The 21,795-nt window shown below is 40.9% G+C and overlaps 1 protein-coding gene across 1 annotated transcript in view; it reads left to right on the forward strand.

Moving 5' to 3' along the window:
- The first annotated feature begins 520 nt into the window (after positions 1-520).
- The window catches only part of LOC112457480 (insulin gene enhancer protein ISL-1), a 33,229-nt gene continuing 11,954 nt past the window's right edge, over positions 521-21,795 (forward strand). Inside the window, 4 exon segments of the mRNA XM_025020580.1 lie at positions 521-535; positions 762-920; positions 922-1,015; positions 19,427-19,613. Coding sequence (XP_024876348.1) covers positions 521-535; positions 762-920; positions 922-1,015; positions 19,427-19,613 — 455 coding nt within the window.

A 21,795-nucleotide genomic window follows, 5' to 3' on the forward strand; every position in this document is an offset into this window, starting at 1 on the left:
GAAGCCAGTTGCTCTGGCAAGAACGGCGAAACCGACCGGGGAGATCAAGAATGTTGTTGATGAAGTTTTGCGTCATCGTCGATCGTGTCTACAATCGTACTCGCGTTTGACAATCACGAGAAATCTCTCGCCGAACTCGTAAGATAAGTTTCGCGATATTCGGTGAGTGCGTATCGTATCGCGAGATAGTGCGGCGATTCGACGAAAATCCCGAGGAGGAATTGGAACGGAAGAATCGAGCGAGGAGTCGCGAACCCGGCGAGAGAGAGAGAGAGAGAGAGGGAGGATTCAGTTGGAAGAGAGGAGAGAGTGAACCCGGGTGAACTGAGGGAACTCTCGACGAAGCGAGAGATCGTGAAAGTGTTGATCGAACTGGACAGGCTAACGACACAAAGCCGGAATAACAGATACATTGGAACGCCAGTTACACCCGGTCGAGACTAATTTAACTCCAAAATTTAAAATTTGAAATTTCTGTGAAACTCAGTTTCAACTTAAAGTTTGCTTACTGAACGTTTCGATGAAATACAATAATGTAAGAGAATCCCGACGGGGTACATCGATATCGTGTGGTTCATTAAACAAAAGCTCCCCGCATGGTTCTCCGCTTTTTAAACGCGTGAGAATTGAGTTTTAATTTACTTGAAATACGGAAAAGCCAGCAGAAAAACCCAAAGCGACCCTTACGCATCGTATGTTTTCCTTGTCGGTGCCGATTCGACTCTCGGTGAGCCTCTCGTGACACGTCTCGAAGGTAGCAGAGACACGCCGGGCGGAAGTTTCACGAGTTTAAAGGGTACGGCCGGTGGTCGGCGTACGAAGGCTTCAAGATTGCTCGAAAACCGTCGCGCGAGGTGCGCAGGAGTGGCAGAGCTGCGGAAATAGGGGCTGCCGGCGTAATGCAGCGGGTGGGCGCAGCCGGGGGGGCCCGGGCCCATCGGCTTTCAGGGCCCTCCGAGATCGCTGAAAATTTCACCGGTCAATATACAGGACGAGCCTGCCGATCCCACGCAGAGTGAGTATCTCAGCCTTTTCTTTCTTTCGTTTTTCACGCAGATTTAAGATATGTTAACGAGTTAGCTCCCTCTCGAGAGTGAAACGCAACTCTTAAGGACTTTACAAAGAGCAATACCTCATCAATTTTCTCTGCTTTCTATTTCATAGAGTTGACCAGTCTCACTACAGTAGACGTCTTGAGCCCTAAACCTTAAGAAATTGATCAATCACGGTCAAATTTGAAGAGAATAATCGACTATGATTGGTCAATTTCTTACGGCTTAAAGCGTAAAACATCTATGGTAAACCGGGACTTACATGATAATAAATGATCTGAAGAAGAAGTTTCACGACGCGTAGGAACCAGTTAACCATCGTTTTGCTCATAAGCCTAATAAAGACATAAAATCTGTGCGAAGTAAGGTAGAGACGCTACTAGATGTGCACAATAATTATATGACATTGATCACAAGATATGATATTTTCCGTTTCCCACCGAGCTTATGCAACGAATTGTTCTAATTTTCGTCCAGCAAGTGACTGAACTTTGTCGTGAGTGTCTCGATTGATCCTACATTGCAGATAATCTTGTTCGATTGATCCCTTTTTTAACGATAATGGTTTTTGTCTATCAATTAACGACGATTTGCATGGCTCGTTACACCGTTGCTGTTTAAACGTTTAAAAAACCCCCAATCACTCGACAATTTGCTTAACGTGTCACTTCGTTGCGCACACGTCGCGTAATTAGATGGCCAAATAATCATCCTCTCGTATTCATTATTTTACCGCGTCCACGCTGGGTCAGCGTAAATCAGAGGACAAACACAATAAACATGGGCGATATACGTCCGTTGATATATACACATATATTATTATTTATACAGTTCTAAATTGTAAATATGAACCATGTTTCTTCAAATATCTTTAAACTTTGTGGTTCGAGTAATCGCGGAATCGAAGTCACAAACGAAACGAATCGAAATCAATCAATTTTCGCCTATGCTTGGGAACGAACCTTCGGTTCAGAATGAACAATGTAGTTGTTTTTACGATATAATCTTGTCGGAGCCATCGTGCGACGTGGAGCGTCGTATATTCGTTTGTAACTCCGGCTTCTGCTTCCAAATCACTTTCTTAGAGTCTTCGAGCATTCGTGCGGTTATCAAGCGGTATCCGAGTAACGCTTAATAATAACGCGCGACAATTTTACGACTATCTTTTACTAAATAGTAGATGCCTCTCAGGTTTAAAATCGTACAGAAAAGAGATCCAGTGGCAACGACATATATGCGTCTCGAATGGTTAGATCGAGCGTTTAACGCGAACTGGACGTATACAAACGACGCTAAATTATTACACCATAGCGACACACAGCATCTCGGATACTTTGGTCCGAGCGCGTAAAGCATGCGAAACAGCTTCTCGCGGCGCGACACGTCGTCGTTACAATGCCGTTGGCATTGAAATTACCGGGAAGTCGTCGTACGCGTGTCTAGTCATCGCAGGTGAATAAAATCTTTTTGTCGCATGATAAGCCGGCAGTTAAAGTCTGCGTGATTTATGGGCGACGACGCGCGTTGCGGCGCAAATCATAAAAAAAGATCGCGCTCAACCTTCGCGAGAGAAAAAAAAGAAAGAAAGAAAGAAAAAAATTTGCTGGTCTCGGATCCCGCGGATGCTTTTCGAGCAATTTACAGTTAATGAAGTGCACTTGTGGTAAATAAACCTTGGAACGTCGTCCATTACCGAAGACGCGTTATCGTCCACGTATTTTCCGACGTAATATTGACGGTAAATCAAGGATAAACAGTCGCAAAAGCGGCAGAAGAAAAGGGTGAAACGAAACGTGAAACCTGTTAATGGGCCTGGTGGAAATGCGCGATCGAGATCAATCGTTAATTATCTCGCTGCTTAAAGACGATTATAGAAATGCCACAACATGTCTAAGAGAACTTTGGACGTTTCTAGCACATGTACGTATACATATATATGTATGTCGACGCTATTCGTCTCTTTAAAATACTCATCGTTAATTTGGCAAAAACCTTCGTCGACATGCAGTATACGCTAATACGCTGCGTCAAGTCGCGTGCATAACGAACGATAATGTTAATCCAAGATGTAAATTACCGCGGCAAGTCGCGACACTTGTTTAGCAGCGAACGCGAGATTCTATCGTTTAATATATTTCTGTCGGAAAAGCTTGTCGTAATGTCTGACGACGACAAACGCTGCGGTTCTAAATTTTGTGATAATGATAAAATTAAAAAATTAATCCGCGATCATATTATCTACCGAATTCTGCATGGCATTCAGAGAAATATCGTCATACTACATGTCGAACATTACATCCAAATTACATTCTTCATGTAACCTCATTCTATACAGAGATGGCAGAGAGAGGGAAGGGCAGAGAAAGGCAGAAATATCGCTAGTTATTGAGCGTTTCTAGGATAGCGTCCTCTCAAGCGCGGAAATATTAAATTCATTGTTCTCAGCATGTCGCGCTACATTTAGAAACCAAGCTGATTATAAGAATGATGAAAACTTGCAAAAGGAAAAGATTAATTTAAGCAATTTAATAGATACATGCGCAATACAATAAATGTGTGAGAGAAAGTGACGGAGAAAGAAGAGAGAGAAAGAGAGCTTAATTCTCATTTCACCGATACATAACATCGCGACGATTCGCGATCTTGGGTGTAAAATTGGTGTTTATACTACTGGATTCGGAATAGGAACGTGTCTGATAATACGTTACACAACCCGAGGAGCTTACCGTTGTACAGCGGAGTCAATGACGCCGCTCATGCAGGAGCTCGGCCGAGCGTTTTCCACGTGCAACCGGCGCTCGTGTGCTCATTTATTATTAACGCGAGTTATCGCATTTTCATAATCGGATACATGGAATATTCAACGGCGCGAAACGATTCGCCGATGATTTTCTGTAATTAAATGTTACAGTGTTGCGTTTAACACGTGTTTTTCGCGCGCGCGCTTTGCTCGTGCGAGCGCGTACGTGCGATCCAACGAAGTCGCAATTATCGCGGGGGCAACATTAATATCAACCGTGTTTATCGCTTATAATTATTGCGGCGCTATATTATTCGCGAGTAAGAATGGCGAGTGCGCGAGCGCGTCAACGATAAAATCGCGGATCTTTAATTTATGCTTGCGATTAATTCGATAATGTGTTCAATGAGGCAGATGAATAATTAAGTCGATGACCGCGATGCAGGCACTGTCGCATGCCGAAAACAAAGAATAATTAAATTAACGTGGAATTGCGCGATCGTAGTAATGCGAGCTCGCGGTATAATCACGACGCGAGTTCGATTTTCGATGCGGTATGAAAAAAGGATATCGATGTGAAGAAAAATCCGTATTCCGATACCTCTTTTGGCGAATAGGCATAGTTCGTTAATCGAAACATCTACGAAACTTTGGCAAAATTTAATATCTAGTGGATATTGTTTACTAGACATCTCGGTGATAACTATCTGCGCCATGATAATAAATAAGTTCAGATAATTCGATTTTTTTATTATGCAAAGAGTACTCGGTTTTACACTTTGGATGAGTTTGATTATCGGCTAGCGCAATTAGGTGACTGTGTTCGAAATTCCAGCGACTATTTGAAGCATCTAGATTCTACACGATTAATTTACCCGGAATTCCGCGAATTTGTTCGATTCATTTATTTCTATCTAACCGCGGGACGTGTACTTCGATTTAGTCACGCGATCGAAAATAATTAGCTCGGCCGGTTTTGCTCCACGCGCGCACTAGCTCTCCGCGTTTTGATAATGACCGCTTTCGGTAATCAAAACAGAGTAGAGAATGTTACATCAAAGTCATTTCCGAAGAATGTGAAACGTTTTCCCTTACATTCATATAAATCATATTTAAGTAATTTCAAATGTAAGTAGATCACGTTTTTTGTTGTAGAAGCCATACCGTATGAAAAACATAATAAATAAGACAGTATATAATGAACAATGTTATACACACGACATTATGCGCTTATAAAATACGTGCAAGTATATGCTGCATGATCATGTTAATTGCTCTTTCAACTTCTCTAGTTGAGAATTGCGTTGCAGCATGATGCATCAGTTTCGTCTGCTACATTTACGATCGACGGATTTTCAGAGCGAGAAGAGTTCGCTCGAAAACTGAGAAAAATTCACTCGCGTTACTTATACCACGGCCGCAGTCGGGGAGATGCAAAAACCCGTCGATCTTCCACTCTCGCCTTCCCTCCTCGCGTGTCCCGCGGCGAGATACAGTTTACGTCGGTTTTAATTAACGGCTCATACATTTGCATGATTAGACTCTGAAACAGAGTTACGCGGTATCAGCATTCCGTGCATGGAAAACGACTGCGACGTTAACGCCGGGATTCCTCGCTCGCCGGCGCACATAACTCTGCCCCGCGACGTTAAACATTTAAATATCCGTCCTCCTCTTTTTTTTCTTCCATCTTTGAGACGCGCGCGTGCGCTCGCATCTACATATCGCCGATTTATAATATTCTTAATGTACAATGTGAGTCGCGCGGAGCAGATTCTAACGCAACTAGGCCAAACGTGCGCGATGTAATGTGCTATATACTTTGTGTATCTGGCGATTTCTTTCCTGACAATGCGTCACGAAACAATGACCATTTCGACCGGTAGATATCTCCGAAAATGCATAGAATTCTGTTTTCGAGATCCAAACCACTGACAGGTTCTGAAAATATTTTAGATATTTCTCTGAATGTAGGGTGAAAAGGGATTATATTTAACACAAGAAAAAAAATTAGTTTTGTCGAGTGGGAAGAACTTTATGCTAGGTGAGAGGCTACAGGAGTGTAATAAAATTTCGTAAGAATTTTTAAGCTGAATAGGTTCAGTCATAAAAAAATAGTGGGACTTAGTTCGTAAAGAGCTTAACATATTCGTGACAGCAGTACGTCTTTCCGCGAATTAAATTTTGTTCTGGCGACATAGTACTATGTTTTTTGTATGACAGAAAGCAAACGTTAATTTACACTGCCGACCAAAAGCTTGAGACCATTAATTGAAAAATGTCTACAATATGAAATGAAATCAAATTTATGCATTATAATTTAACACATTTTCATTATCTTATTCATTGTCTTATATTGAAATGAAAAATAACATAAAATATTTGAAAGCGCTACAAAAGCTATTTTTTACACAATGAAAAGAAGAGTATTAGACACTGAAGAGTATTCGACATTTTTCTTGTCAAAATAGCCACCTTTTCGCAATAGTACATTTAATCACTTCTTTTTTTACTAATCTATAGGTAATCTAGTTACAAGTTTATTAATTTTTTTCTGACGAAAGACTCTTTTATCTATCTTCCAAAATGGTTCACAGCTCAGTTTCGGAAAAAGGGCTTTATGATCGTCCGTGTTTTTTTTTTTTTTTTTTTTTTAGTTAAACGATGCTAATCACATTGTGCTAGGAATGCTAACCACAATGCAAATTAAACAATGTTAATCACAATTGTGCTAAATATAATGCTTATTTACTTTAAAATCAAGAAAAAGATATTGAATAAGGCATTAATCGGATGTTTCTCTCTCTCTCCAACTTTTGCCAGCAGTGTACGTATTAATTTGTGTCTATTTTATAAGTTTCTCTTCTGCAAGACCCGTGTAATAAATTTTCAACTCAAAATTAAAAATTCTATTGAATTATCCTATGTAAAAAAATTACTTCACTTTTATTACTTTCTTCTTTACTAATTGTTTTTGAGAATGAAAGAATAAGAATTCTATAGCGTAATTCATATATTTTTAATTATAATACTAGATATATATCAAAATATTATTTAAGATAACTATTTTCTTTAGATTCTTTTTTGTAATTTTATGCTAATAAATTCTTGAGTTCTTTACTTTAAATGTCACTTTCATACACGAATTATTTTTAAAATTAAAATTATATTTCATGTTCAATTCTCAATTTTATATTTTAGTATTATTTTTTTACTGCGCCTGCTATTGTTTACAAATAATTTTCATAAAAACTTATTGATATCTTCATAAATAGGTGCAATGCCTAGTTCTCACAAAGTATGTTCGCTCATATAAAGGAACCTCATCGAATATGTACGATATTACATAGTATACAGTATACGATCGCGAATATATTATGATAAACCTTCTAAAATTAAAAACCAGTTTTATGCGGTGCTTTTTCTCAAAATGACGACTATATCTACAACGACCGCGATGCGCGGTGTCTGCCGGATAGAGAAACCAGTCTGCTGCTATCAACTGCGAAATAAAGATCCAGTCTCTCAACTCGCATCTCGCTAATCCCGATTGTTTGCCCCGCGAACGCTCATGCCGACGAACGATTTATTTCGTACGCGTGAGAGGAGAGACGCGTGCGCGTTAAGAAGCGGGGGATCGGCTTCGGTGGAAATCATCAGCCGATTAGAGTGCAGATGTTCTCATACGGAGATTACGAGCCGTTTCCACCCTCCGCGCGGTGCCATCATACGGGGTTAGACCCGGCAGGGGCGGCGGAAAGTGGATATAACGTCATAGGGTAGGCTTGATTGAATTATCATGAGTGTTTGCGGAACGGCGGCCTGCAATCGAATTAGATGCGGGGCTTTTTCTATCGAAGCGCGTAGACATATATCAGTGTCTCGACGTGAGTTTCTCTGTCTTTTCGCCCCTTCTCTCGATCTCTCTCCTTTGGGAAAAAATATAAAAAAAATTACTTATATTTATTTTTTAACCAAAGCCCTCTTTCACTTACGACATTTGAAAGAACGAAATCAACCTGAATACATTTGTAGGATGAAACGTATAAGATGATAAGTGTATAAAAAATGTATTCTTTTAAATTGAAAGAGGCTGTTGCGTCAAAATAAAATTAATTTAATATTTATATATAAAACTCTATTACGATAGTTTTATATTGGTTAAAAAATTAATATTTGTGTATATTTAAATTCATAGCAGGTTTAGAGAGATTAGAAACTAGCAGGGCAGCGCAAGATAGGCGATCGCGCGGAATTATATCTGGTTTGTTATCGGTGAAAATCATAATCGACAACGGCGTGTTGTCGCGATGATACCACGATTCTCGGGATCCTGCATCGGACGGAGGGAGCCGAAAGCGTACGCAATCGTTCGGTACACAGAGTTATCGGCGATCGGACAGATTCTTCGCGGAGCATGTACAACGAAAAATCAGTGCGTCCCGCGGATCAAAGGCGTGCCGCCCGGTGGGAAAAAGGCGTCGTGGACGCGCGGTACAAGACGTGTGATAACGTTTCCGCGCATTATCGCGTGGTCGATTGATTAACCGGTCGACCGGTGCGATAAGGATCACGACATCGGTATCCGTCGTCGATGTGTGACGCATCTCGAAACCACGTAATTTTGGCGAGCTCGCACCTCGATGCGACGATAACGATCTAAATTCATTCTGTGGTGGTAAACGCGACAGAAACGAATCGAGATAAAAAGGCGTTCTAATGTATAAGACGGTATACGATGATGGCATATCGATCAAGTTATCGTTGTTGAAATAGGCGATGAAAAATCGTCTTGAAACTGATCACGGTCCCCCGATTCGTATTGTAAGGACGAACGTCGACGTCACACGTCGCAGGGCCCGATTGTTCGCGCGAGGCGAGATTTAGCATCGGTGTACAGGATCGGTTTACAGGAAGCGGCGTGCGCGATTGTCACGTAAAAAGTACGTTTGCTGTGGTTTACGGTCACGGCCGTTCACGGGCCATTTGGTCATTGTTCTAGCCACGAGAAAGTCCAGAAGGCCCGGAGCGGAGCGGAGCGGAGCGGATCGGATCAGATCGGGCCGGACCGAAGATGTCCGGTCCTGGCTGTGGTCGGCGCCCGGCGCCAGACCCTCGGAGAGTCTCCGGTTTACAACACCGGACTATCGGACGTGGGGTCCTGTGTTTCCCGTCATTAGACCCCTCTAACGAGAGAGGGACCGCTGCCGCTGCAGAGGTTTCGAGAGGGCTTATCGCGCTCGGGTCGCTTATAAAGAAGCGTAATCGTCGCTCGGGCGCGGTACGGTATGTTCAATTTATCGTCGTTCCCGATCTCTCTCCCGGACGATTTTTCCTCCCGAGAAATCGCAACGGGACCTGCTATGGGTGGTCGTATAGGTCTGCGGCCGCGTTTCGATATATATGTGCACTTGTCGCGCGGCGAACGTATATGCACGTCTCTCGGACTGCGAGGAACGCAGACAGGCGTCGTCCGTCTGTTTACCTAAGCCTGCGAGGCACGTGTCCATTTCATCAGGTTTTAGCGAAGCGAAATTTGTACGGTAGGACGGCCACAAAGTGCCGGCCAATGTTTGACGAAGGGATTCCTCGGAGAATTTTTCGGTGGCTGTAAAAAATCTTTATACCCTTCGCACTTTTACGAGAGGCGAAACGATAATTGGGATAATAATTATTCCGCTCATCTTACAATTAGATCGCTAAATAGTTGCTTTTCGTCGTAAGATCTTTTTAAAATGATTGCGCAATTCATACATATATATAAGTTTGTAAAACAGTGAGACAGCGATAGCTTTATCTTCCTAATCCGGATATAAAAGAATTTGATTTATTCAGTTTCTTTGCGAGAACTAGATACAGCTATATTATTGCTACATTCCTTCTCGCTAGTCTATATTAGTACATGTATAAATAATCTGTTACGGATAGAATATTTAGCCTTCCCTTGTGTCTAATTTCTTCGTAATAATTCTGCCGATAAAAGAGAAGCCAGGTATTTTTATCAAATCATTCAATGAGACAAATACAACGGACTTTCTTACGCGGAGGTATTAGAAGAATGAATATGAATGAGAAATTCATTATTCGATAAAATTGACCCTCGCTAAGATCGTTTTTTTTAATTAATTGTTTGATATCGATTAATGTTGAGCAAAGGGTAAACGAGCGAGATTCTATGGAAATCAAAATCGAAATTTTAAAAGATAGAAGCGCAGACGCGGATAATCCTTCGGTTGCTTGTGTTATCGGCGCTTTGTCTCCGTGCGAAAAGGTCGGCGCAGAGTGGACGTCGCATCTCAAGTGCGAGGAAAATTTATGAAAATAAATCGGTGCGTTGTCTCGCGCCGGGTGCAGGGTGGATCACCGGAACAACAAGGGAGGGATGAGGTGCAACCGACTCGGAGAGTCGCACGAATTAGAACCTGCTCGGCGGCGACGTCGGGGCGCCGGGTGGACGCGCAGGAATGCCGGCCGGACTGATAAAAGCCACGGCCAACACCTACATAAATTTCAACGGGGGATATCTGAGGACCTGGCCTTTTCGTTCATTTAAACGTACGCCCTAAATTTAGTGTCGACCGCGCGGTGCCCGCGGTATCGGCGGTGCGGCGCCGAGGATATGCTGCGCCCGGTCCAGCGCGCTTGTCATCTCCGGCCGGACGTCGCCAGCGAGATCCCGCGTTGAATTCTGGACGATTAGGACCGTTGTTATTCCGGTAACTCAGGCAGGTCTCTCTCTCTCTCTCTCTCTCTCCCCGAGACTTCGTGTGCCTCAAACACATATATCTTGCGCGCGTCTTACATCTTTCCTAATTTATTTGTGAATAACTTTACTTGTCGAACAGCTGGTTTCTTCATCGTCCCGGCGGAAGATCGGCGGCAATGGACTTTTGCACGTACGTGCGCGACAGTCGACGGGACTTAAATCGTACCTTTGTACCTCCGAGAGAAAGCGTATCGAATTACTCGGTAACATTTTCTGGTCGTTGTCGCCGGGACATCTATCACGAGTAGACAGGTGTAGCCGTAGATCCGCTCGACCAGACATCGCGAAGCGATTTTCTGCATTTCTGCCGACGTGATACCGCTCGCAAATTTGCACGCTACTTCTCCCGTCCGCCGCGCCGGCCCTTTCCTCTTCCTTTTCTTTTTCTTGTCGCTAAAGACGGCCGACCGTACGCACTTACGCGGACGCATGCATGCATGTTGTCCGTGCGTGCGTGCGTGTTCGTGCGTACACGCATTTGCGTATATTTGCGTACATTCACCGGCTTGTACGCGCGTATCTTGGGCGGCCAGCTGCTCGAGAAGCGGACTCGACAGAGGCGCGAGAGGAGGCCGCACCGCGCGGTCTTGTAAGGTGCATTCCCCGATTCCGCTACGAAACTGGCCGGTAAAAAAAGGGAAATAATTAGCGGAGGTGTTAATGAAATACCAAACGAACGCCGTGGGACACCGGGTCGGCGCCTCTGAACTGCCAACCAGACATCCTCGACACAAACCCCGGCGCCGCTTCTCCCTTCCCATCCTCCTGCGTAGTAGCAAGCTACTCCAAGATATCTCCTTGTTCCTCTTCTCTCTCTCCCTCTCTCTCTTTCTTCTTCCATCCCCTCGTCCTTTTCCTCTTCGTCGTCTTCTTCTTCTTCTTCTTCTTCTTCTTCTTCTTCAACGTCTTACATTTCTTTGCCGCATCCATCTACATCTGCCTTTTTTCTTTTTCTTTTTCTTGTCCCATAGAGCAATCTCCACATTTCTTTTTAATGTTTTCTTCTCTCTGCCTGAAAATAACGAGCTTGAAAACTCCGGGCTTTGCATATCGGCGACTTCTCGCATTTTGGGGGGGACAAATCGTAGATTTTATTGTCACAAATCCTGTCTATTGCGAATAACGTTTAGGTACTGTACTATAAACAAATAACATTATCTCTCTGTTGCGTTATATATGTTTATGTAATTTTTTAAAATTTATCGTCTCTTTCGTGAAAAAAAAAAGAACAGCATAAAAAATATCGTGGCACTCGCCATCGCAAAATATATGACCCACAACTGAACGGAAGAACAACCCGCCACCCACATTCGGCCAGTAGCGAGTCGCTCCAAAATCGTTGCAGTCGTAGCTCTCTTTTATCTACAGGAGAGGGAGGAGGGACGTGGCGGTGTGCAGAAGGGAGTGGACCACCTTGCCGCATGACATTACTATCCCTCGGCGTGTTCCGGAGATTGAATTTTGCCACCGATCAATCGTGACGAGGGCCAGGCAGCATTCTCCCCATCTTTATCGACGCGACTCCGCCACGCACTTCTCCTTTGAATAAATTATATCACGGCTCGGCCCGGCCCGGCGCGGCGGCGTGAACCGTACCGTTGATACGCTTTTAACTTTTTCTAGGCACTCTCGACGGTCAACGCTAAAAAAGACATCATGCCCCGCATTTCTCCGAACTATACAGTCTCTCCGCACAATGCCCCCTTCAAAATTTCAGATTAGAAGCGCGCAAATGTTAAAAGCGGTACGAACAAAAACACATTCGTAAATAGATATCTCTTATTTTGCATTGACATCTGACGCCGTTTTATGAAACGAGATTCGGGATACGACGACAAGAGGACTCGTCTAGGATTAAACGTGTAAAATTGTACAAAATTGAACGTGATTAAGACTCGACGGCGTGACGTGCGGCAGAGCGCCGATATGGTAATATTAATCGACGCGTCGTATGTGATTGCAACATTAACGGGAGATTAAGTTTCCATGTACCGAAAGATTTCCATCCGCCATAATTGGACGGTAATCATGATTCCTGTCATATCGCGTGGAAGTTTTAAGTACGAATTGCAAATTACAATCGTAATCTGTCGCCCGGCTCATTATTACTCATTTATGTCAACGCAAGGTGATCCGTGCCAATAATCGGCAATATTGGAAATAAGTGATAACTAAAAATTAACAGCTTTTGTGACGAGAGAAAGAGAGAGAGAGAGAGAGAGAGAGAGAGAGAGAGAGAGAGAGAGAGAGAGAGAGAGAGAGAGAGAGAGAGAAAGAATTGTCATGAGCTAATAAAATGTCATAATTGTATTATACTTTAATACAGATTCGGCTAAAAATTGAAATCATCAGCGCTCAATTATCATCTCATAATTGTTTTCCTCTTTTTATAATGGAGGGATTATATTACCATTAATTGTGATCATTTTGTCATTTCATAATCTCGGAACAACGCGACGAGCGTAATTTCTGAACCCCTCCTTCACGGGAACAATTTGTCGAAATCACAGATTTTCTCTCTAACGGCATTCGGGTCGGTTGAAATACGCTTCGCGTCCAGTAATTCCGGCATCGGCGGTATTAAATCATCCGCGCCCACGTGAGCGAGACGTGTAACGAAATAGCGACAAATACGCGATGGTATCTCCAGGATGATTTCGGAGCAGGGGGAGACGAGAGAGGAGGGAGGGAAGTGATCGAGCGAGCGAGCTCGCGTATAGCGCCGAAGTGTGCGCTCGGCGCGTCGGGTCGTACGCTTCAGCTCCGAGGATCCGAGCCCGAGATACGAGAGGTGGTTGTCGTCTCTGGGAGCTAATGGGATGCCGCCGACACTCTCTTGCTCGTCCGAGTCCCTTTGATCCTGACCGACCTTGTCCGCGCGTCCCGGTTACTCCCGTTCCCGTCTTCGCTTCTCGCTCTCGCTCCTCTTTCCTCTTTCTTTCTCTCGCGCGCGCACCACCCTGACCTTATCCACTGGCCGGTTGGGAATTTTCATGGTGGTCGCGAGATTCTCCCCGCGTCCACGCGTGAGTATACACGTCCGACGCGAATCCGTATATATACCCGTGCTCCGTAAGTTCGCGGATCTCAGCGACCGTATGGCCGCGGCGGTCGAACTCTCGGGAACGACAGAGTATACCAGTCTTTTGTTCCACGTTATATCTCTACGATTTTCAAACTCGGTATCTTTGAGAAGACAAAGTTTCTGTAACTTTGACCTATTTTTGAAACCCACGCTCGTATCAGCGTTACTGCTGCAATGTCTACGAAAGATTCTATTACTTATACAACCTATTTCTATTGGATTATTGTCAATGATGAAATTCTTTGACGAAGCTGATTACTTTCTGATAATGAGAATTAGAATCTCACTATTCAAAATGAAGTCTATTTGTAATTTAATGTAGAATAAGACTTTTTTATTATTCTTAATTAATTCCTAGACTTTTGAGGTTATCCACTTAGCTAATTAGTAAAGAAATAGGACAGCAAAAACACTAATTCTTGAAATAATTATTTTGATAAAATACATTATTTCTTAAAAATTAGTCAAAATTTTATCCATGTCTTTTGTATTAGAATTTTTGTCTACAATTTGGAGTCTATCGTTTAACTTTACCATTAAGTTTTTGTGTTATTTTATTTTTTTAATTTACTCTATTAATTTTCCTTTTTCAAATAATCCATTGGTTTAAAACGAATGGTCGATTTTAAGGTATTTTATGTTAATTCAGCAAAAATAGATTTTTAAGCAAAAGCCACAATCTCGCCAAAAAATTGCCGTTGATTGCGAGTGTGTAATTTAATGATTGCTATTTAAAAAAATTCTTATTTATTAAACCTGGCCTTTATTTATACATATATGCATGTTGTTCGTACAACCGTTTTACAGTTTAAAAAAAGACTATCACTTTTCTTGTACAGTAAAAAAATAATATTTTTATTCATGTAAAAAATTAAAAAAAAAAAAACTTTTTTATTCTTATAGTATATACTTAACCATGACCAGGCGACTCTATCTTCGAGGACAGTTATTATTGTACACCAATTAGCGATTAGCGATAATTAACGTTTGATTATATTTATCAGCTGATAAACGGAATGACAATACATGGCTAATTTTTATTTTCAGTGTATAAAATATGAAAATATGAAAATATGAAAAAAATATGAAAATTGTAGTGACAAAGTAGGTAGTGACAAACATGAGGTTTAAAATTAATGTGTTGTTATTTATGAATAACATTTAAACATGAACTATAAAAAATAACCATAATAATGCATGATAAAAAACGTTATACAATTATTTTTTTTGCTCTTGCTGGCATTTGTGGCGTTTTCCACAAATACAATTTTCTTCGTGGAATTAAGAAAATATTGACGTACAGATACTAAAAATAAAAAAATATTTGTGGAAAGATATTTACGGACAGGACTAAGTATACATTTAATAGAGCTATATATGCCAGTATATGCATACTGAATATTTAATATATTTACTAGCTCTTTGTTTCTTTATCTCTAATTGTAAGTCAAGTGTTATTATTACAGTTTATTATAATTTACCTTTTGACGTGTATTGATGTACTGTACATATTTTCTCGGCACTTAAGCTCATTACTAATAGTCGAAATGCACGCATATCTAAACGTAAGATACGTTTCAATGTGAAAGCCTATTCTTGGAAATAGAGACATACCACTTCTACAACGCCGACCGTACATTTAAAAGAATACATCATATATTTAATATAATATTAATATCTCGTAATAATACCAATCAAATTTTATGAAAATTTCACGCGGGTTGCTATCGACGCCCCTCTCCCCCGCTCCCCAATACGCTCGGGGGATCTGCGTCGCGAGGAGGAAAAAAAAACGGACCGACGTCCATCGAGCGGACTCCGCGAATTCCCGGCCGCCGCATCGCGTCGCGTCAGGGCGCAGAATCCGGTGTGGCGGACGCCGCCGACTGCGGACGGTCTCGCCGTCGGAACTCTGGGCGGAGTTCCGGCGGCGAGACGTAGACGCGCGCCGCCCAGGCGTGTACGCCCCTGATGATCCTCGACGCGCCTTCGTTGGCGCACTCCTCTGCCTCTCTTCTCGTCGCCGCTCTCGCTCACGCACTCGCGTGACGACGCAACGCGTCGCGTCGCGTCTCGAAGAAAAGCGTCACGCGTCGCGAGTCACGCCGCGCGGCCAACGGCACCCGATTTTCGATTTTCGACCGTCCGGCCCATCTCTCGGTGTCATAAATCGCAAGTAATATCGAGAGCTCTCTAATTTTTCTCGCGTTGCCGTCGGCAGCGCTTGCGACCCGCTTCCCTCCGTGTTGCCAATTATGAATTATATTAGGGGTATTCAAATAAGTTAGAGTTTAACGGTTTGACAGGTTATGTCGGGTTAAAGTCGGGTAAAAAGTTAATTTTTACACTTTTAACCCAAAGATTAATGTGATAGGTTAATGAAACACTTATGTATTTTGCATAACCTTAAAGAGTAGCGCGCCCAAAGTTAATTAATTAACTTTTTATTCGACTTTAACCCGACATAACCTGTCAAACCGTTAAACTTTAACTTATTTGAATACCCCTATTGTACTTTTGTTAAGTGGATTAATTTAACCGCGAGCCAACCTCTTATTGCTGCCGATGATGCTTTTAAATGTAGCTCTCGCACGCGTACCGTCATGAGTATGAAAGTACGGATAATATATTGAATTGCTCTTTTCGAGGGACATTAAATATTTACACAGAAAATTTATGCAAAATATATTTTGTATCGGCAATATTTATTCAAATGCGATAAATTGATCGTTTTAATTGTATTTTGAAGTTTAATTAAATGTCGTAACTCGGTATAAATGTATGTAACATTATGGAAAGCTGTAAATATTTACTGGGATAATTTCCGACATGTAAAACAAGTTTCTCATCATAGATTATGTTACATATAAATATATTCGTGGCCGAACTGTAATATTGCACGCATTCGCTACTGTTTCTTTATGTGACCGAAAGCCGGGTACTTATTTACGAAAATATTAACAAAGTTTTATAAAAATTATCTGTAAACAATAGAAAATGCACTAAATTAACAAAAAATATAACTGAGAATTGAACGTGGAATTTAATATCAATTCTAAAAATAATTTGTGTACGAAGATAAAATAAAATGAGGAATTAAAAGGACATTTATTAACATTAAACTACAAAGAAAAATCTAAAAGAAATAAGTTAATTTAAGTAATATCTTGATGTGCAGTATTATAATGATAAAAGATGTACTGCCAGTCGGCGAAAGTTTAAAAAAGAGACTAAGTATAAAATTTAAAATTATTCCAGTAAAGCACTACTTAAAAGTCTCATTCTTGCCGTACTCAATATTTGTTCTTAATTTGACAGGAAATAGACATGATATTTAACACAGTTGTGATTAACATAGCATGCATCGTTTAATTTCAAGAAAATGGATTACGATGGTCATGAAATCTCTTTTTTCAAAACTGAGCTGTGAACAATTTTAGAAAATGAGTGGAAGAATCTTTCGTCAGAAAAAATAAATAAACTTCTAGCTAGATTACCTAGATTAGTAAAAAAAAGTGATTAAATTAAGGGTGGCTACTTTGACGAGAAAAATGTCCAATACCTATTCTTTATTTTGTTTAACACTTTTCATCTTGTAAAACACATTTTTTATAGAACTTTCAAACACATTATATTATTTTTTATTTAATGAAACATTGAATAAGATAAAAAAAACATGTAAAATTATAATGCAAGTTTGATTTTATTTCATATAGTAGATATCTTCAATTAATGGCTTTAAACTTTCGCTGGCAGTGTATGTAAATTAATTAAGCTAGAAGAATAAGAATTCTTATATCAAACAATTAATAAAAGAGAAAATAGTGAAATAAAAAGTAACACTCTTTACGCAGAATACAATGTTAATATACAATAAAAATTTTAATTTTAATAATTTATTACGCAGATCTTACAAAAGAGAAACTGATGAAATAAACGTAATAATAAAATGATACAAATTGACACACAGATAAGCATTTTTCTTCTGTTATAGACAAAAGTAGTACTCTCTACCATTTTTAATTCGCGAAAAGACGTAGTCACCAATGTGTAGTCGCGAATGTATTAATTAAAATAATGGCTTACACGTGGGTAATTATCCTTATCAAAATAAGAAAAATATGTTTTCTTAAAATTAAAAAAAATCATGGACATTTGATATTTGAGATATTTCCTGTTATAAAGAAACAGAGAATATAAATTCTAAATTAATCGTTAAATTTTGGAGCTCCTAGTTTGAATTAAAACACTGAAAAACAAAATGGAAAAAATTTCCACGTTGTTGAAAAGGCGCGCGTCATATAAATTATTTGCTTTTAAAAATTTTTTCTAGATTATTCTTCGATAGAGTCTATCTTCTGATTGTATCTGTATTTAGATAAGATGTACGACTACTTAATAGTTCAGTGGATTAAGGTCTTATATATGAAGTGGTATTACTAATTGTGTGAAGCTAATCTATTTCCCAAATTTAATAAATCCTCAGAATTGGTCGGCGATATTTGGCGATTATCTTTCTTCGATAACGCACTCGTATGTTCTGATTTTACGAAAGGTGCGGCATCATCGTACGATTCAGAGACGTATACGAAAACGGGCGACAGAGGGTAATGTGCTTCCCTGAATTGAATTTCGCCGGGACGTGAATTTCTTGCCTTTGTTTTTAGTTATATACTAAAGAAAAAGAAGCAACACTAATTTTTCAATTTTATTTCAATATTCTTTTATTTCCATTTGCATTATTGTCTTGTATGGCTTTCATGTTTTCTCCTACGTAATTAACCCTAGCTTCCCACACTTCCAAATTTTTACGGGCTTTCTACACTGGGATACAGGTTACCCCACGTCTATATTTAGCTAAAACTACATGAAAAAAATCAACTGATTTTAAGTCACTTTTTTTCCATCGATACGCCAGACATCAAGGAATATGCCTATGAATAAGAAAATATGAAAAGGATAGTAGTTTGGAAACTATTCGCTTGTAAAGAAAAGGTAAATTCTCGAAGTAGCAAACTAGCGAATTTTACCTGGGGTTACAGGCACCCCAGTGGGAAAGCTAGGATTAATTATAATATATATTAATTTGTAAAAAAGGGGGAAAAAAGATATTGTTCGTCGTTCAATTCACGATGCAAATGGATGCGTAAATACCCTCGCTATACCTCTCTGGTACGATTCCATTACGTAAGTTTTATCCACGAAATCACTGATAACGCGTTGGCGCGAAAGCGACGACAGGACAGATCGACGTATTGATTTTATTTTCGTTTGTCGGCGATTTCGCCGGGCGGGGATGTCGATCGCTATTTCGCGGCTAATACGTAACTAACGAGCGGTCGTTATGATCGACGATAAGATCGATCGATCGCACATTCCGTGTTTTAATTCGAGATCGCGTGTCGTCCGTGAAATACGTACAAAATGCGGCTTTCCCTTTGTAGTTTCACCGCGGACGTGTGCCTCGAGATAACACAATTATTGTTTTACGTTATTATCCAATATCAGGTTCTCTGTTCGAGGAAACGCACCGACGGATCTCTAGATCGGACGCGATTTTCATCAAAAAGATCTTTAAAAATTTCGAAAATTAAAGATATGTATGTATTGTGTAAAAATGGCGATCTCGAATCGCATTTCATTCGGCATGAAAGATTATACTTCTGATTGTAAAATTAAGATTTTTTTGACCTAGGAAACGACAACTGTTTCTCTCTCTCTCTCTCTCTCTCTTTCTCTCTATCTGTCTCTCTCTCAAAATCGATCGATTGTTTGTGTTTCAGAAGGCAAAAGCTCGCACTGCGTTGGCTGCGGCGGTCGAATTCACGACCAGTGGATCCTGAGGGTAGCGCCTAATCTGGAATGGCACGCGGCTTGTTTAAAGTGTGCCGAGTGTCAACAGTTTCTGGACGAGAAATGCACCTGTTTCGTGCGGGACGGCAAAACTTACTGCAAGCGTGATTACGTTAGGTAAGTCACGTCGTCGGTTTTTTTTAAGGAACTTCGCTGTACGGTTCACTGGAAAGTCGGACAGCGAAACTTCTTTTGAAAGGCGGTTCAACCCTAGTAGCCGCAAACAAAAAGAAATGAAAAAAAGAAAAAATCTTCGGCGGTAGATTCCCGAGGAGCTACGAGCGTTCGATTTTTCGACAGTTTTTACGGCGCGCATCGAAAGAAACGAGGAAGGGTTGCTTTCAGATTGCATTCGACACTTTTTCGTTCGTTTGGCGCCGTACAATTAATTCTTCGCGATTACGAGAGAGACGAAACCGCGCGATGACGTGGTACGTCAAGCGGACACCGTCTCATCGTCCGACGGTTAAGTGTCGCTCCTTAACGAACGAATTCCACGAAGAGGTGGAACAAGAGGCACTCGGGAGAGAGACCCCGGCCTCACGATCGCGGTGCAATATGGTAATTAATGCAAAACCGTGCCTCTTGTCACTGCGGCCGCTACATTCTCCGGCGACACGCGATACGCTCTTTCCGATACGCATTTGCAAACGCTCGGATTGGGAGGCGAGCAGGAGGGAAAAGAAAGAAAAAAAAAAGAAAAAGAAAGAAAAAAGGAAAAGAGAGAGAGAGAGAGAGAGAGAGAAATGGTCGAGAGGCAGAAATTGGGGAAGGAGGGGGTGACAGGGTCGAGAAAGTCCGGGGTATTTTTATCCGACGTATACACGTGGAGTGCGGCGCACGAACGCACACGCACGCATGCACGTATATCCGCACCGTCACTGTCACGACGTTGCGTGCCCTGGGCGCGTGCAAAAGAAACCGTGCACGCAATTATGCTCGCGCTCGCGAGAGAACTCGCACTCGCGAGTCAACGCAACGAGGCGATGCGTGGCATTGATCGACATCACCTCGACACAGTGACGGTTATTACTGTCATTTACTGACGATGCGATCGAAATAGTCAACGTAGCCGGTGCGTGGCATGGTCGATCATAGGAAACCACTAGAAGTATTCTCGACCGCGGATAAAACTACGAGAAATAGGATCGAACACGACTTTTGATAGTTACGGAGTTAAGCGGTTTGAGGATTAAGTAACTTTTGCCGACTTAGTTTCAAAAATATGAACGAAGACTTTGTATATGAAACTTCTTCTTTCCATTAATCATCTTGGATTCGAGATAGACATAAAATTAACTTTCGATGATGTTGAGACTTGAGTATTTTAATAAGAATTTACTTTATACGGATTTAGTAAATTATTCGTTAATTTGCAACTTTCTAATTTTTTTTTTAAATAATAATACTTGAACATCATCAAGATAATTAATACGAATGCGTGTTAAGCGAAACGTCTATTATTAGATTATTTTTCCTGAAGATTGTATTGCTCGATAATAATCTATTCCTTTTCTATGATTGGTTTTCTGTTCTTCGACAGTGACAGAATGACGGACATGCCTTTAACGTGCTTGTAATCGAATCAATTATCATAATTGATTTTATAATGCTTACATTTAATTGAAGTGGGATATCACTAAATTAATTGGAGTTGTTGTATTCGTTTCGCTGGTTACGTCACTTTCGATGTGGCAGAAATAGGAACGGGAATGTGCCAGAAATGAAAAAAAGACGCATCCCTCGCGTGGAGATTTCTCTCTTTCTCATTTCTTTCTTTTTTTTTTCATCGTTCACGACGGTAATGCCGCCAAATAACCCATCGGCACGAATTCGACCTGGACCAAATATTTTTCCCTGTCGAGGCAGCGGGTTTATTTGCGCTGATCCGTCGAACGTCGGAACGTCGCCGTAATTCGAACAAGACTGGCGTATCCGGCCGCGGACTCGAGCGACAGCGATGACGGCCGTTTGTTGTTGCTGTCGCTTTCGTTCAAAAGTCCAAATTACCAAAGTAACTCCCTCCTCATACGTCCTTCTGGGTGTTCCCGGCGGTAGCCGTTTCCGACAGGCAAACGCCAACAATCGCAAAAGTGCCACGATTATTACAAAATATAATCACGTATAGTTGAATTATCAAAATTCACTGTAATTGATTTACATATACACACATACACATAAATGCATAATCACATGTTTATACATTATAATTATAGATATACATATAATAATATTATAATATAAATTTCATGTATATATATATATATATATATATATATATATATATATATATATATAT

This window comes from Temnothorax curvispinosus, unplaced genomic scaffold, assembly GCF_003070985.1.
Source record: "Temnothorax curvispinosus isolate PA1 unplaced genomic scaffold, ASM307098v1 QBEX01007785.1, whole genome shotgun sequence".
NCBI classification, from domain to species: Eukaryota; Metazoa; Arthropoda; class Insecta; order Hymenoptera; family Formicidae; genus Temnothorax; species Temnothorax curvispinosus.